This window comes from Phocoena phocoena, chromosome 7, assembly GCF_963924675.1.
Source record: "Phocoena phocoena chromosome 7, mPhoPho1.1, whole genome shotgun sequence".
Taxonomy (NCBI): Eukaryota; Metazoa; Chordata; class Mammalia; order Artiodactyla; family Phocoenidae; genus Phocoena; species Phocoena phocoena.
The window spans coordinates 52,888,693-52,904,608 of record NC_089225.1 but is presented as its reverse complement, the minus strand read 5'-3'; the positions used below and the strand labels follow the sequence as shown (position 1 = coordinate 52,904,608).

The following is a 15,916-nucleotide window of genomic DNA, read 5'->3' as shown; positions in this document are numbered from 1 at the left end:
CCTGTCATATTCCTGAATCCCTTATAGTCTCATTCACAAATCACAAAGTGCTAATAAAACCAATACAAACACAAAATTTTAGAACAAATTTCTCCGTACTAATATAGGTAAGTCCAATGGAAGTCAGCTAAACTTCTCCAGAAAAAAATACACTTTTCAATTTGGAAATACTTAGTACAGAATATTATTCATCAACCATTAGGAATAACTCATAATACAGTCAAATAATGCTAATTTGGACTAACTGTAGAAGAAAGTCTGAAAAATCAACCAAAAGTCTGACTTAGTCTTAGAGGAATCGTAATGACCTTTTAATATCTATTATGAAAGAATATATGTTGACTCAACTTAGAATATAAAGTACAGCCTAGTCTTTTTACTTGTCTGGTTTTTTCTTGTTTGTTTGTTTTTTTGCTGTTATTATGTTGTGTTGTATTCTGTCTTTTTGGAGGGAGGGGATGAGGAAAATATCAATTAATTATAAAATCAATTTGTAGTGACAATTACTTTTATGGAAGTGATACTTATAAAATCCTGAAACAGATTAACAACTTGTATTCTTAAGTAAACATTCTCCCTTAAAACAATACTTACTCCATTAACTTAAAACCTTTACAGAAACAATTTGCTATTCAAAATTAATCCCTAATCAAATTATTAGAATTTCTAGACTGAATTCCTAACATAACAATTATTTACCAGTAATCAATGCTATTAGTATAACACCAAAAGTGCACTAACCATGTTTCTTACATCTACATATTATGAATTACGAATTTCAAATTCAATAATTCTACAAATGGAGTTTAATGTATTAGTGAAACCTCTCAAAGAACATATGTACGTGAAAATTAAAAAGGGCCTTTTCCAATAGTTCTTAGGAAGATTTTCATCTGAGTACGATGAATCCATAAATACCTTTCAAGATGACATACAACCTTTTATTAAGGCATGTCATAACTTCAACATTTAAAAATACAAGAAACTACTTACCTCTTCATCTGATTCCTCTTCAGCTGAATTTTCAAGTCCTAATTCAATCAGATATAAAACCATGCAGAGTACATGTTCTGACAGATTTTGATGATCCATCAAAATCTTTAAAAAGGGAAAAGATGCCCTGTAATTACTTTTTTTCCACAAAACATATTTCACTTAAATATCAAAAAATATTTTAATGCTATAGATGAAAGTAACATAAAATACATATACACATATATACGTGTATGTATGCATATGTACATATATATACATATATATAGAAAATTCATAATCAGATACATGAATAAAGCCATACCTTGGTGAAAAGACAAAAATAAAACCCGTAAAACAGGTTCCTTCTCAAGATCACACAGTATTTTAGGCAATATCCAGAGATATTAGTTCACTGATTTCCTAAAGGTTAAGACATTAAATAATCCACTAAAACCATTATTATAAAAATACTAGTATCTAATAAAGTAATTTAACAAGACTATTTTACATTCTAAGTTGCTGACACTCTTCTCCTGATGACAAAGATATCAGATAAATAAGTTTGTTAAATAGGATAATTCATGCAAATGTGTTTGGCATAGCACCTGGCATATAACTGGGAGCAAAATAATTGTTTATGGAACATTAATATTCTTAAAATCTGTCTCTAAAATTAAAGCTCTGAACCTGAGTGTTTTGTGTTGTTGTGTAAATGTGTATGCAATGTGTGGTTTATATGAGTGAGAAAGGAAAAAGAAATGCAAGTGGTTAGGAGAGAGGCTTCTCTGAGGAAATACTGATAAATCTGACCTTATACACGGAATACACAATGCAAGCCTTACACATTTTATGCAGGACTTTGGGGCTAACCTACACCAATCACTCATTCAATATGATGCAACAAACTATTAACCAGAAGACACATAAAATACCATAAGAAAAAAACAGCCTGGCAACTATCATGTTGTCTTCATTATTTAAAAAAAAAAAGCCATCTGGTCAAACTATGGAAGGGGTAAGAGGAAGAGCTTCTGCGGGGAGTGGCATTGTCAGCTGCAGATGAGACTACAGAGAACAAAAAAAGAGGCCAGTCTAGGCTGAGCCTAGCAGAAACTGCCCAAACGGCAGAGGGAGCTTGGAAAGGACTTAGTCACTTAGGAGCTAATCTATTGTGACTAAAAAATAAAGACTTTCAGTTCACTGACTTTCTAATGCTTATTCTGACTACTGAGAAGGCTTTTCCATTCATATTTTGTGTGGCACAGTGGTGAGGAGAATAGACTTTCAAAATCTTTTAAAAACCTGTTTTTTAATACAAATTCTGTATATACTTAGCTATTTGACCTTGAGCAACATCTGGCCTTAAGTTTTCTCATCTTTAAAACTGGAATAGTAGTCCAGAATTATTGCAAGGATTACATGATCACTATCTGTAACTTGCTTCATACAGTATCTAGCAATTGGTGTTCAATAAATAGTAGATAGGTGGTATGGATAGTGGGAGGAGCAAGAACAGTAAGAGGGGACTGAAGGCTGGGAGGCAACAAAGGTCATGTTTTCTAATCCAGTACTTTACAGGGAGGAAACCAAGGCTCAGCCACACACTCAGCTAGCACAAGCAATACTAGAACAGTTTCAAACTCCCAAGGACTGCCTATCATTACTACTCTGCCTCCTCTTAATAAATAGAGCATTACTAGCTAAAATTAAATAAATTTTGGCTTGAAATCCTATGGCATTACATCTTACAGCTTCAAATGAGTAACTTAAGGGCTAAGAAAAGAAAAAACTTTATTAGGTACTACAAAAAAAAAATAAAAATGGTTTCTGGGGATTTTTATCAACATGTTCTATATTAAAGTTTTTTAATATTAAACATGGCAGGAGATGAAATGGTTTACTGACACTGATTTTTAGAAAGTTGACCTGCCAATGCAATGTCAATTAAAGGTTCTTCTATTATCATAAAAGTCATGAAAACTATTACAAAGTTGAGATTTTAAAAAATTTGTTCATAATAATCTTATAACAATATTGCCTTTCTATTTTTGATGAAATATTATTTTTACAGTAAGCAAATAAAAAGGTTGAAAAAATTTAACTTGAAAGGACACAAATCATTTGCAGTAGGCTTCTTTAATTTTTAAATCAAGAATTACTGACATTTATTATCTGTAAGATGTTACGGAAAAACCCAAAGAAACTTTTTGCCCAACCCAATATATGTACTTAGCTTCACTATCTGAACTAGTTATTTAATCTCTAAAACTTAAAAATCATATCTGAAAAATGAGAACAACAACAGAACTTTCACTCATAAGGAAGTTTCCTAGAATTAAACAAAGTAATGTATATAAGTGTATAAAGTATTTGAAACAAAATCTGGCACTAAGTAGACATTCAAAAAAAAATCTATTTGTAAAAAATCAAAACCACAAATATCTTTTTAGTAAGAAAAAATATTCTACTTTTTTTAATGAAAAAAGAACATTTTAAATCATTTTACTGAATAATTCTCTTAGAAATTAATGAAAATAAACCATTCAAGATGTTTTTTTGAGGCGCATGTCTAAAATTTTAACAGGAGTAATTTTTACAAGTAAAACAAAAAACTGGTCATGGGGTAGAGTTAAAAAGAATAGGGGGTACAGAAATCTAAAAGTTATATTTGTTTACACAGCAAACAAGAAAAAAACTAAAGTGTCTACTTAACTAAATTTAATTTAAATAATGCATATGTAGTCATTGTAAATTTGCCTAACAAATAGGCTTACTTTTTTAATTTGATTTTTAATTTTTCAAATTCTAATTAGAAAGAAGAAACAATAGTTTTTTTATATCTAACTGTATAATGTTTATCGTGTCTAGTTACTTTATAAATGTCTATAGTTATTTTACCTATATAACATGAGTATAGTTTGTCTTTCATTTCTTATCCAGGTTAGAACATAAATATGCCTGTTATATATATATACACATACTCCATGACATTATGTATACAATTTTTGAGTACACAACTAATGTTAGCCAAATAAGTAAGTCCATTCTGTGTGAGAAGACCCAAGGATAAAACAAATTCTAGGTAACAAAAAAGTAAAAGCATCACCTTTTGAGTTTCTAAGGTATTTAACGAAAGAAAATCCTTAATGGTGTCACTTAGGAGCCCATTCAAATCCCTCCATGTCACATTCCTGATCAGAGGAAGAAAGCCAAGAGAACAAGCCTAAACACAGGGTCACTGGCTCCTATGGCTGCCATGTTAGTTTTGTCATTTTAGTGGATTCTGGTGGTTGTTTGGTCCCTACTGTTCATTTCATTCTTCCTGTACTCACACAATATTTCACTTCTTGTGGCACAGAAACCATAAAAAAATTCCTATCTGAAACTGATAATATGAATAGTTTCCCCCAAAAAGTGGTATAGCTGTTATTTTCAACTTAGATTTGAAATTACATAAAGAATACAATTCATATATATGTGATTATGACATATCCTCACACATCTTAAACATATAAATACATTTTACTTTATAAATATTTTTATGTAAATATTATCCTTTAGCACTTTTATTTACAAATTATGGTAATAAATTCTAATCTGAGTCTTTCTATTTGAATTACTACTGTACCTTGTAAAGCAGAGTGAATAGCACAATGTGTAAAGTTTTACAGTGCAAAAGTCTCATGAGACCTTTATAGCTGGGATGGAGTGGCGTCCTTTTCTTATAGGGAGGCCAGGGATTTCCAGGGAATTTTCCACTCTGTTTTAAACTGTAAAAATAAAACAATACTAAAATTAGATGATAGACTCAAGATTAAAATGTAATTTAAATAGTGATTCCATAGCTTCATCACACACTATATATGTTACTTCAGCACTTTTTGGAATAGCCTTAGGTACAGATCATAACTTCCTCTACCTTTTTCTGGATGTATCATATTATTGATTCATTACCATTGAACTCACAGCTAACAGCACTATAACAGCCTGAACAAAGCTTATCTGACAACAAATTTTCTCTGTAAGGCACATCAAAGCCTTCCTGCTCTCCGGAACACTAAACAGCACTGTGGCACTACTCTTGGGGACCATTTTAAACAACAAAATCACCAAAGGACAAAAATGCAAAAACATAGCACTAAATTGACCATGAAAAGGACACGTTTACAGTATGAGCTGAAACAAGAGGGTAGAGTTTTGCTTTGTTCCACTTCAACCTAGGTGCCCTCTGCATATCCACCGAGATCTGTGACTAACCAAGGAATTGCTCTGAGTATTGATTTCGGGCATAAACACAAATTTTACCAAGTAGCCAAATTTGCAAAATAGAATTTGCAAGTAATGAGGATCAATTGTATATGACAGAATTAGCATTACAAATCAGTGAGAAAAGAATGGATTGTTCAATAAATAGTCCTGGAGCTGGTTTTCTGTAGGGGAAAAAAAAAAAATAAATCACTACTTCACTGTACATATAAAAATCAACTCCAGGTGGATTAAAAATCCAAATATAAAAGTAAAACTTTAGAACTGATAAACTTTAGGCAATCTAACAGAAAAATCATCGAAGAATAATCCATACACCAATCTCACACCAAGAATCATAAAGGGAAATTAATAAGTTTTTTTTAAAGGCTCAACCTCACCCAGTAATCCAGAGAATGCAAGTGAGTTATATATTCAGCACTTGAAGTTAAAATGACAGAATGAACATAAATATTTAATTTTACTTTCACTCAAAACTCCAATAAAAATATAGTAATGGTATTTCTTAAAGGATGAAAAGCACCAGGATGAAGAAAATCCAAAAAAAAAAAAAATGCAAACTTTTGTCAATTGGAAAGCAAATGGATACATGTTGACTCTAGTAAACCTAAGAAAGCCAAATCACAGGAAGGCAATGCGGACAGCTGAGAATCAACCCCAATTACACTGCAGAATCCTCAAAAGGCTCAGAAACTGGAAACATCTGGTTCTTCAATAACTGGAGTTGGGGAGATAGGAGGCTAAAATGAGGATTGGATGAAAACTGCTTCTCCCCCACCCGAACAGAATTCTGGCTAGAGAATTCATCTCTGGAGAAGGTAAAACGCAAGCACAGTTAAGGGTAGGAGGATAGGCGATTAAAATCATCGTATGCCTAGAAAGTCCAGGTGTCCTTTGAGAGCCACTGAGATTTCACCCTCTTTATGCAAATTCCTTCTTAGAAATCTTTGTCTCTGAAGTTTTCTTAAGCTATGGTATTGATCTAAAACAATAGAAGGAGGTATGGCCAAGACCAAACTGCTTGAGTCCCATTATTCTTGCATTTGGAACACTCTCTATGGCAGACTGTATTGTTGTTACCAACTGTTGGATCACTTCCTTAAAAGAGGAGGACATCCCTGCTCATTGCCATATGACATGAGGTGCCTCACTGCTGGTACATTACATATTTCCACCCCATCACCAGGCTTAACGTGAGCCAGTAGAATGTGAGAAAAATGACAGAGGAAAAAAAGAAAGTCATCATATGCATTTTGACTCAGAGCACTTAGGCTCTGACTCCATTCAGTTTACAAAATAATGGCAGCCAGACCATTACCTTCTAGGCAATATTTGAAAATACTTCTCTGAGGAATCTGACAAAACCAAAAAGGAAGTTCTAAAGAGACTAACATAAGGGCTTCTCAACAAACCTGCCGGCCCAAATCACACCATGTTAAAGCTCAGAATCTACAAAGATCCACCAAGGCATGGAGAGCTCTTCACCACAAGCAGCCAGAATTATCAGACATCCAAAGAATGCACGAACATAAAAGCTACAGACTGAACAGTAGAAAACTCAACTTAGAGGAAACAAATATCATGTAGGGAGGGGGAAAAATCTTAAAAATAATAAATTACAAGGAGAGGCAACATGGTTTCCTGTTACATGGGTTTGGAAGGGGAAAGTCAGTACAGCCCACATACCCCGTGTTAGCAGAATTTCCTGACATCTATATGAGGTGAGAACACCTAGAAACAGGAAAGAATGAATTCATAGTTTGGTCTCCCTATAGGAGATGATTTTTCCTGAATATCTTCTGAGACAAGGACAGGAAAAGTTGACCTTTTCAGCATTTCAAGATCCTTCTGCCTGTGGGTATGTTAGGAGCAAAGGCATATCCTCAAGATGCTGATGTGATTCCTCAACGTAATATCGATGAGAAAATGACCCAGACAAGATGAAGAAGAGGAGGAAATGGCAGCTTCTCAGGGACTGTTGACATTCCAGGATGTAGTCATAGAATTTTCTCAGGATAAGTGGGAATTTCTGGACAGCACTCAATGGGAATTGTACAGGGATGCGATGTTAGAGAACTATAAAAACCTGGTCTCCTTGGGTCCTGTCTCTAAGCCAGACCTGGTCACCTTTATGGAGCAAAAGAAGGGTCCCTGGGACGTGAAGGGAATGGAGACAATAGCCATACACCCAGGAACTGGGGACCCCACCCAGGTGGAGGATGGTGACTTCAGGCTGAGCATAAGATTCCTGTGGCACCACCCTGTTTCCTCACCACCAACCAACCAGAAGAAAGTCACACACCCTGCAGCCCTCAGCCCAAATTTTGCCTATAAAAACTTCTCCCTGAAAACCATGGGGGTATTTGGGGTTTTTTACAGCACAAGCCACCTGTTCTCTTTGCTTAGCCCTGCAATAAACCTTTCTCTGCTCAAAAAAAAAAAAAAAATTACCATCAACATACCAAAGAAATGAATTGCATCTATGATTCAAGAAGAGGATGCCATTAAGTTTGATTTAAAAAAAAAAAACTGGTTTCTATATAAAACTATAGTGGCTACATATAAGCATAATCTTCAAAGCAATCTCAATAGCCTATGATTAAATGTTTCAATTATTCTATTTCATTTAACATAGAAAAGCAATTTTTAGTTTTTATTTTATTTCTTTGTTTGCTTTAAGCACTAGGTCCCTAAATATGCAGCACCTAGATTAATAAAGTGTTCTGAAATAAAGGTTATATATTTGTTCAAGGCAGCAAGTAATACCATTCTGACTGCTCTTTTCAAAATCATTAATGAAATAATGCAAATGAAAAGCTACATGACAACAAAAAAAATTTTTAAGTGACTCAAACCAACAATTATTGACTAGCTTGAGACATAAATGACATATATAAACTCATACATCATACTTTAAAACACGGGCCAGCAGCCATTAACCTTCAAGATGGGAGATGGGAAGCAACAGAAATATCAGAAATTACAGTTCAAAGATTTGCTTTCCAGCTGAATTTAAAGTAACCACTATATAAAAATCACATTTGTCTTTTGGAAATGGTCTAGACAACAGTTCCAACACTGCCATTAACAAACGTATTTCACTGAACTTCTCTGGACCACAATGTCCCCATATGTAAAATATAACAATGAATTGAATAGATGGTTTTCCAACTGTTGGTTTGTTTTTTGTTCTTGTTGTTTTTTGTTTTTGTTTTTCTCATTTTAAAAGCTGAATTGCCCATTAAGGGGTATTTGGAAGGGAGTGAGGAAAACGGGATGAGCCACCTCCACTCTCTTAGGCCTTCTGTTGCTGTTGCCCAATCCCCTCTTCCAGTGATGGCTCCAAAGACATTTCTACAGAAGCTGGAGAGATCTTGAAGGGCTTTTCCAGCAATAAGATCCTAAAATTCTAAAGGTCTAAACATCACACAATGAAAATGGCTTATTTTCACTTAAACTCTCAGCACAAAAAAATTTTAAGAATCTTACTTTTCATTCATTTAGCAATTACTGATTATCTACAGAGTGCCCTGCATCAAGGTAGATTCTGAAGACATAATAGCAGGACTTCCCTGGTGGTGAAGTGGTTAAGAATCCACCTGCCAAAGCAGGGGATAAGGGTTTGAGCCCTAGTCCGGGAAGATCCCACATGCTGTGGAGAAACTAAGCCCATGCGCCACAACTACTGAGCCTATGCTCTAGAGCCCAAGAGCCACAACTACTGAGGCTGTGTGCCACAACTACTGAAGCCCACGCACTTAGAGTGCGTGCTCTGCAAAAAGAGAAGCCACTGCAATGAGAAGCCTGTACACTGCAACGAAGAGTAGCCCGCTTGCCACAAGAAGAAAACACCTGCACGCAGCAACAAAGACCCAGCACAGCCAAAATAAATAAATAAATAGAGAGGGACCTTCGAGATGGCGGAAGAGTAAGACGTGGAGATCACCTTCCTCCCTACAAACACATCAGAAATACATCTACATGTGGAACAGCTCCTACAGAACACCTACTGAACGCTGGCAAAAGACCTCAGAATTCCCCAAAGGCAAGAAACTCCCCACGTACCTGGGTAGGGAAAAAGAGAAAAGAAAAAAACAGAGACAAAAGAATAGGGACGGGGGCTTCCCTGGTGGCGCAGTGGTTGAGAGTCCGCCTGCCGATGCAGGGGACACGGGTTCGTGCCCCGGTCCGGGAAGATTCCACATGCTGCGGAGAGGCTAGGCCCGTGAGCCATGGCCGCTGAGCCTGCGCGTCCAGAGCATGTGCTCCACAATGGGAGAGGCCACAACAGTAAGAGGCCCGCGTAATGCAAAACAACAAAACAACAACAACAAAAAGAATAGGGACGGGACCTGCATCTAGGGGAGGGAGCTGTGAAGGAGGAAAAGTTTCCACACACTAGGAAGCTCCTTCACTGGCCGAGACGGGGAGTGCGTAGGCGGGGGAAGCGTCAGAGTCACAGAGGAGTGCAATAACAGAGGTGCAGAGGGCAAAGCAGAGAGATTCCCGCACAGAGGATCGGTGCCAACCAGCACTCACCAGCCTGAGAGGCTGGTCTGCTCACCAGCGGGGACAGGTTGGGGGCTGGGAGTTGAGGCTCCTGCTTCAGAGGTCAGATCCCAGGGAGAGGACTGGGGTTGGCTGTGTGAACACAGCATGAAGGGGGCTAGTGTGCCACAGCTAGCCAGGAGGGAGTCCAGGAAAAAGTCTGGACCTGCCTAAGAGGCAAGAGACCATTGTTTCGGGGTGCGTGAGGAGAGGGGATTCAGAGCACCACCTAAATGAGCTCCAGAGACGGATGCAAGCCACGGCTATTGGCGTGGACACAAGAGACGAGCATGAAACGCTAAGGCTGCTGCTGTAGCCACCAAGAAGCCTGAGGGCAAGCACAGGTCACTAACCACACCTCCCCTCCCGGGAGCCTGTGCAGCCCGCCACTGCCAGGGTCCCCAAGATCCAGCGATAACTTCTCCAGGAGAACACACTGTGCGCCTCAGGCTGTTGTAACATCACGCCTGCCTCTGCTGCCACAGGCTCACCCCGCATTCCGTACCACTCCCTCCCCGTGGCCTGAGTGAGCCAGAGCCCCCTAATCAGCTGCTATTTCAACCCCATCCTGTCAGGGTGGGGGAATAGACACCCTCAGGCAACCTACATGCAGAGACAAGGCCAAATCCAAAGCTGAACCCCAGGAGCTGTGCAAACAAAGAAGAGAAAGGAAAATTTCTCCCAGCAGCCTCGGGAGCAGCAGATTAAATCTCCACAATCAACTTCAAGTACCCTGCATCTGTGGAATACCTGGATAGACAACAAATCATCCCAAACTTGAGGTGGTGGAATTTGGGAGCAACTGTAGACTTGGGTTTGCTTTCTGCAGCTAATTTGGTTCTGATTTTATGTTTATCTTAATTTAGTATTTAGGGCTTATTATCACTGGTAGGTTTTTTTAATTGAGTTGGTTGCTCTCTTTTTTTATATATATATAGATAGATAGATATTGTTTCCTTTTTCTCTTTTTGTGAGTGTGTATGTGTATGCTTCTTTGTGTGATTTTGTTTGTATAGCTTTGCTTTTACCATTTGTCCTAGGGTTCTGTCTGCCCGTTATTTTTTTGTTTCTGTTTTTATTTTTTAGTATAGTTTTTAGTGCTTGATATCATTGGTGGATTTGTTTTTTGGTTTGGTTGCTCTCTTCTTTCTTTCTTTTTTTTAAAAATTACTCTTGTATTTTTTTAATTTTTAATCATATTTTTTTATTTTAATAATTTTATTATTTTTTCTTTCTTTCTTTTTTTTTCTCCCTTTTCTTCTGAGCCACGTGGCTGACAGGGTCTTGGTGCTCTGGCCGGGTGTCAGGTCTGAGCCTCTAAGGTGAGATAGCGCAGTTCAGGACACTGGACCACCAGAGACCTCCCGGCTCCACGTAAATTCAAATGGAGACAGCTCTCCCAGAGATCTCCATCTCAACGCTAAGACCAGCTCCACTTAATGATTAGCAAGCTACAGTGCTGGACACCCTATGCCAAACAGCTAGCAAGACAGAAACACAACCCCACCCATCAGCAGAGAGGTTGCCTAAAATTATAATAAGGTCAAAGACACCCCAAAACACACCACCAGACACAGTCCTGCCCACCAGAAAGACAAGATCCAGCCTCATCCACCAGAACACACGCACTAGTCCCCTCCACCAGGAAGCCTACACAACCCACTGAACCAACCTTAGCCACTGGGGGCAGCCACTAAAAACAATGGGAACTATGAACCTGTAGCCTGCAAAAAGGAGACCCCAAACACAGTAAGTTAAGCAAAATGAGAAGACACAGAAACACACAGCTGATGAAGGAGCAAGGTAAAAACCTATCAGACAAAACGAATGAAGAGGATATAGGCAGTCTACCTGAAAAAGAATTCAGAGTAATGATAGTAAAGATGATCCAAAATCTTGGAAACAGAATGGAGAAAATACAAGAAACGTTTAACAAGGACATAGAAGAACTAAAGAGCAAACAATGATGAACAACACAATAAATGAAATTTAAAATTCTCTAGAAGGAATCAACAGCAGAATAACTGAGGCAGAAGAATAGATAAGTGACCTGGAAGATAAAATAGTGGAAACAACTACTGCAGAGCAGAATAAAGAATGAAAAGTATTGAGAACAGTCTCAGAGACCTCTGGGACAACAATAAACGCACCAACATTCGAATTATAGGGGTCCCAGAAGTAGAAGAGAAAAATAAAGGGACTGAGAAAATATTTGAAGAGATTATAGTTGAAAACTTCCCTAATATGGGAAAGGAAATAGTCAATCAAGCACAGGAAGCACAGAGAGTCCCATACAGGATAAATCCAAGGAGAAACATGCCAAGACACATATTAATCAAACTATCAAAAATTAAATATAAAGAAAAAATACTAAAAGCAGCAAGGGAAAAACAACAAATAACATACAAGGGAATCCCCATAAGGTTAACAGCTGATCTTTCCGCAGAAATTCTGCAAGCCATAAGGGAGTGGAAGGACATATTTAAAGTGGTGAAAAGGAAAAACTTACAACCAAGATTACTCTACCCAGCAAGGATCTCATTCAGATTCGATGGAGAAATTAAAACCTTTGCAGACAAGCAAAAGCTAAGAGAATTCAGCACCACCAACCCAGTTTTACAACAAATGCTAAATGAACTTCTCTAGGCAGGAAACACAAGAGAAGAGAAAGACCTACAATAACAAAACCAAAACAATTAAGAAAATGGTAATACGAACATACATATCGATAACTACCTTAAATGTAAATGGATTAAATGCTCCCACCAAAAGACACACACAGACTGGCTGAAGGGATACAAAAACAAGACCTGTATATATGCTGTCTACAAGAGACCCACTTCAGACCCAGGGACACATACACACTGAAAGTGAGTGCATGGAAGAAGATATTCCATGCAAATGGAAATCAAAAGAAAGCTGCAGTAGCAATTCTCATATCAGACAAAATAGACTTTAAAATAAAGACTATTCCAAGAGACAAAGAAGGACTCTACATAATGATCAAGGGATCAATCCAAGAAGAAGATATAACAACTGTAAATATTTATGCCTCCAACATAGGAGCACCTCAATACATAAGGCAAATGCTAACAGCCATAAAAGGGGAAATTGACAGTAACACAATCATAGGGGACATTAACACCCCACTTTTACCAATGAACAGATCATCCAAAATGAAAATAAATAAGGAAACATAAGCTTTAAATAATATTTTAAACAAGATGGACATAATTGATATTTATAGGACATTCCATCCAAAAACAACAGAATACACTTTCTTCTCAAGTGCGCACAGAACATTCTCCAGGATAGACCATATCTTGGGTCACAAATCAAGCCTTGGTAAATTTAAGAAAATTGAAATCGTATCAAGTATCTTATCCAAACACAACACTATGAGACTAGATATCAATTACAGGAAAAAACCACAAACACATGGACAGTAAACAATACACTACTAAGTAACCAAGAAATCACTGAAGAAATCAAAGAGGAAATCAAAAAATACCTAGAAACAAATGACAATGAAAACATGACGACCCAAAACTGATGGGATGCAGCAAAAGCAGTCCTAAGAGCAAAGTTTATAGCAATACAATCCTACCTCAAGAAACAAGAAACATCTCAAATAAACAACCTAACCTTACACCTAAAGCAATCAGAGAAAGAACAACAAAAAAACCCCAAAAGTTAGCAGAAGGAAAGAAATCATAAAGATCAGATCAGAAATCAATGAAAAAGAAATAAAGGAAACAATAGCAAAGGCCAATAAAACTAAAAGCTGGTTCTTTGAGAAGATAAACAAAATTGATAAGCCATTAGCCAGACTCATCAAGAAAAAAAGGGAGAAGACGCAAATCAACAGAATTAGAAATGAAAAAGGAAAAGTAATAACTGACACTGCAAAAATACAAAAGATCATGAGAGATTACTACAAGCAACTCTATGCCAATAAAATGGACAACCTGGAAGAAATGGACAAATTCTTAGAAATGCACAACCTGCCAAGACTGAATCAGGAAGAAATAGAAAATATGAACAAACCAATCACAAGCACTGAAATTGAAACTGTGATTAAAAATCTTCTAACAAACAAAAGCCCAGGACCAGATGGCTTCCCAGGCGAATTCTATCACACATTTAGGGAAGAACTAACACCTATCCTTCTCAAACTCTTCCAAAATACAGCAAAGGGAGGAACACTCCCAAACTCATTCTACGAGGCCATCACCCTAATACCAATACCAGACAAAGATGTAACAAAAAAAGAAAACGACAGGCCAATATCACTGACGAACATAGATGCAAAAATCCTCAACAAAATACTAGCAAACAGAATCCAACAGCACACTAAAAGGATCATACAACATGATCAAGTGGGGTTTATCCCAGGAATGCAAGGATTCTTCAATATATGCAAATCAATCAATGTGATACACCAAATTAACAAATTGGAGGAGAAAAACCGTATGATCATCTCAATAGCTGCAGTAAAAGCTTTCGACAAAATTCAACACCCATTTACGATAAAGGCCCTCCAGAAAGTAGGCACAGAGGGAACTTACATCAACATAATAAAAGGCCATATATGACAAACCCACAGCCAACATCATTCTCAATGGTGAAAAACTGATACCATTTCCACTTAGACCAGGAACAAGACAAGGTTGCCCACTCTCACCACTATTACTTAACATAGTTTTGGAAGTTTTAGCCACAGCAATCAGAGAAGAAAAAGAAATAAAAGGAATCCAAATGGGAAAAGAAGAAGTAAAGCTGTCACTGTTTGCAGATGACATGATACTATACATAGAAAATCCTAAAGAGGCTACCAGAAAACTACTAGAGCTAATCAATGAATTTGGTAAAGTAGCAGGATACAAAATTAATGCACAGAAATCTCTTACATTCCTATACACTAATGATGAAAAATCTCAAAGAGATATTAAGGAAACACTCCCATTTACCACAGCAACAAAAAGAATAAAATACCTAGGAATAAACCTACCTAAGGAGAAAAAAGAACTGGATGCAGAAAACTATAATACACTGAGGAATGAAATTAAAGATGATAGAAATAGATGGAGAGATATACCATATTCTTGGATTGGAAGAATCAACTTTGTGAAAATGACTCTACTGCCCAAAGCAATCTACAGATTCAATGCAATCTCTATCAAACTGCCAATGGTATTTTTCACAGAACTAGAACAAAAAAATTCACAATTTGTATGGAAACACAAAAGACCCCGAATAGCCAAAGCAATCTTGAGAAAGAAAAACGGAGTTGGACGAATCAGGCTGCCAGACTTCAGACTATACTACAAAGCTGCAGTAATAAGGACAGTATGGTACTGGCACAAAAAAAGAAATATAGATCAATGGAACAGGACAGAAAGCCCAGAGATAAACCACACACATATGGTCACCTTATTTTTGATAAAGGAGGCCAAGAATGTACAATGGAGAAAAGACAGCCTCTTCAATAAGTGGTGCTGGGAAAACTGGACAGCTATACGTAAAAGAATGAAATTAGAACACTCCCTAATATGATACACAAAAATAAACTCAAAATGGATTAAAGACCTAAATGTAAGGCCAGAGACTATAAAACTCTTAGAGGAAAACATAGACAGAACACTCTATGACAAATTACAGCAAGATCCTTCTTGACCCTCCTCCTAGAGAAATGGAAATAAAAACAAAAATAAACAAATGGGACCTAATGAAACTTAAAATCTTTTGCACAGCAAAGGAAACCATAAACAAGATGTAAAGAAAACCCTCAGAATGGGAGAAAATATTTGCAAATCAAGCAACTGACAAAGGATTAATCTCTAAAATTTACAAGCAGCTCATGCAGCTCAATACTGAAAAAACAAACAACCCAATCCAAAAACGGGCAGAAGACCTAAATAGACATTTCTCCAAAGAAGATATACAGATTGCCAACACACACACGAAAGGATGCTCAACACCACTAATCATTAGAGAAATGCAAATTGAAACTACAATGAGGCATCACCTCACACCAGTCAGAATGGCCATCATCAACAAGTCTACAAACAATAAATGCTGGAGAGGGTGTGAAGAAAAGGGAACCCTCTTGCACTGTTGGTGGGAA

At 37.1% G+C, this 15,916-nt stretch overlaps 1 protein-coding gene across 1 annotated transcript in view; it reads right to left on the bottom strand.

Annotated features, from left to right (window-relative positions):
• Nucleotides 1-15,916, bottom strand: part of UBR3 (ubiquitin protein ligase E3 component n-recognin 3) — a 223,531-nt gene that overhangs the window by 104,978 nt on the left and 102,637 nt on the right. Inside the window, exons 20-21 of the mRNA XM_065880145.1 lie at nucleotides 4,604-4,745; nucleotides 994-1,098 (exon numbers count right to left, since the gene is read on the bottom strand). Of these exons, the coding sequence (XP_065736217.1) occupies nucleotides 994-1,098; nucleotides 4,604-4,745 (247 nt within the window). The remainder of the gene's footprint in view (nucleotides 1-993; nucleotides 1,099-4,603; nucleotides 4,746-15,916) is intronic.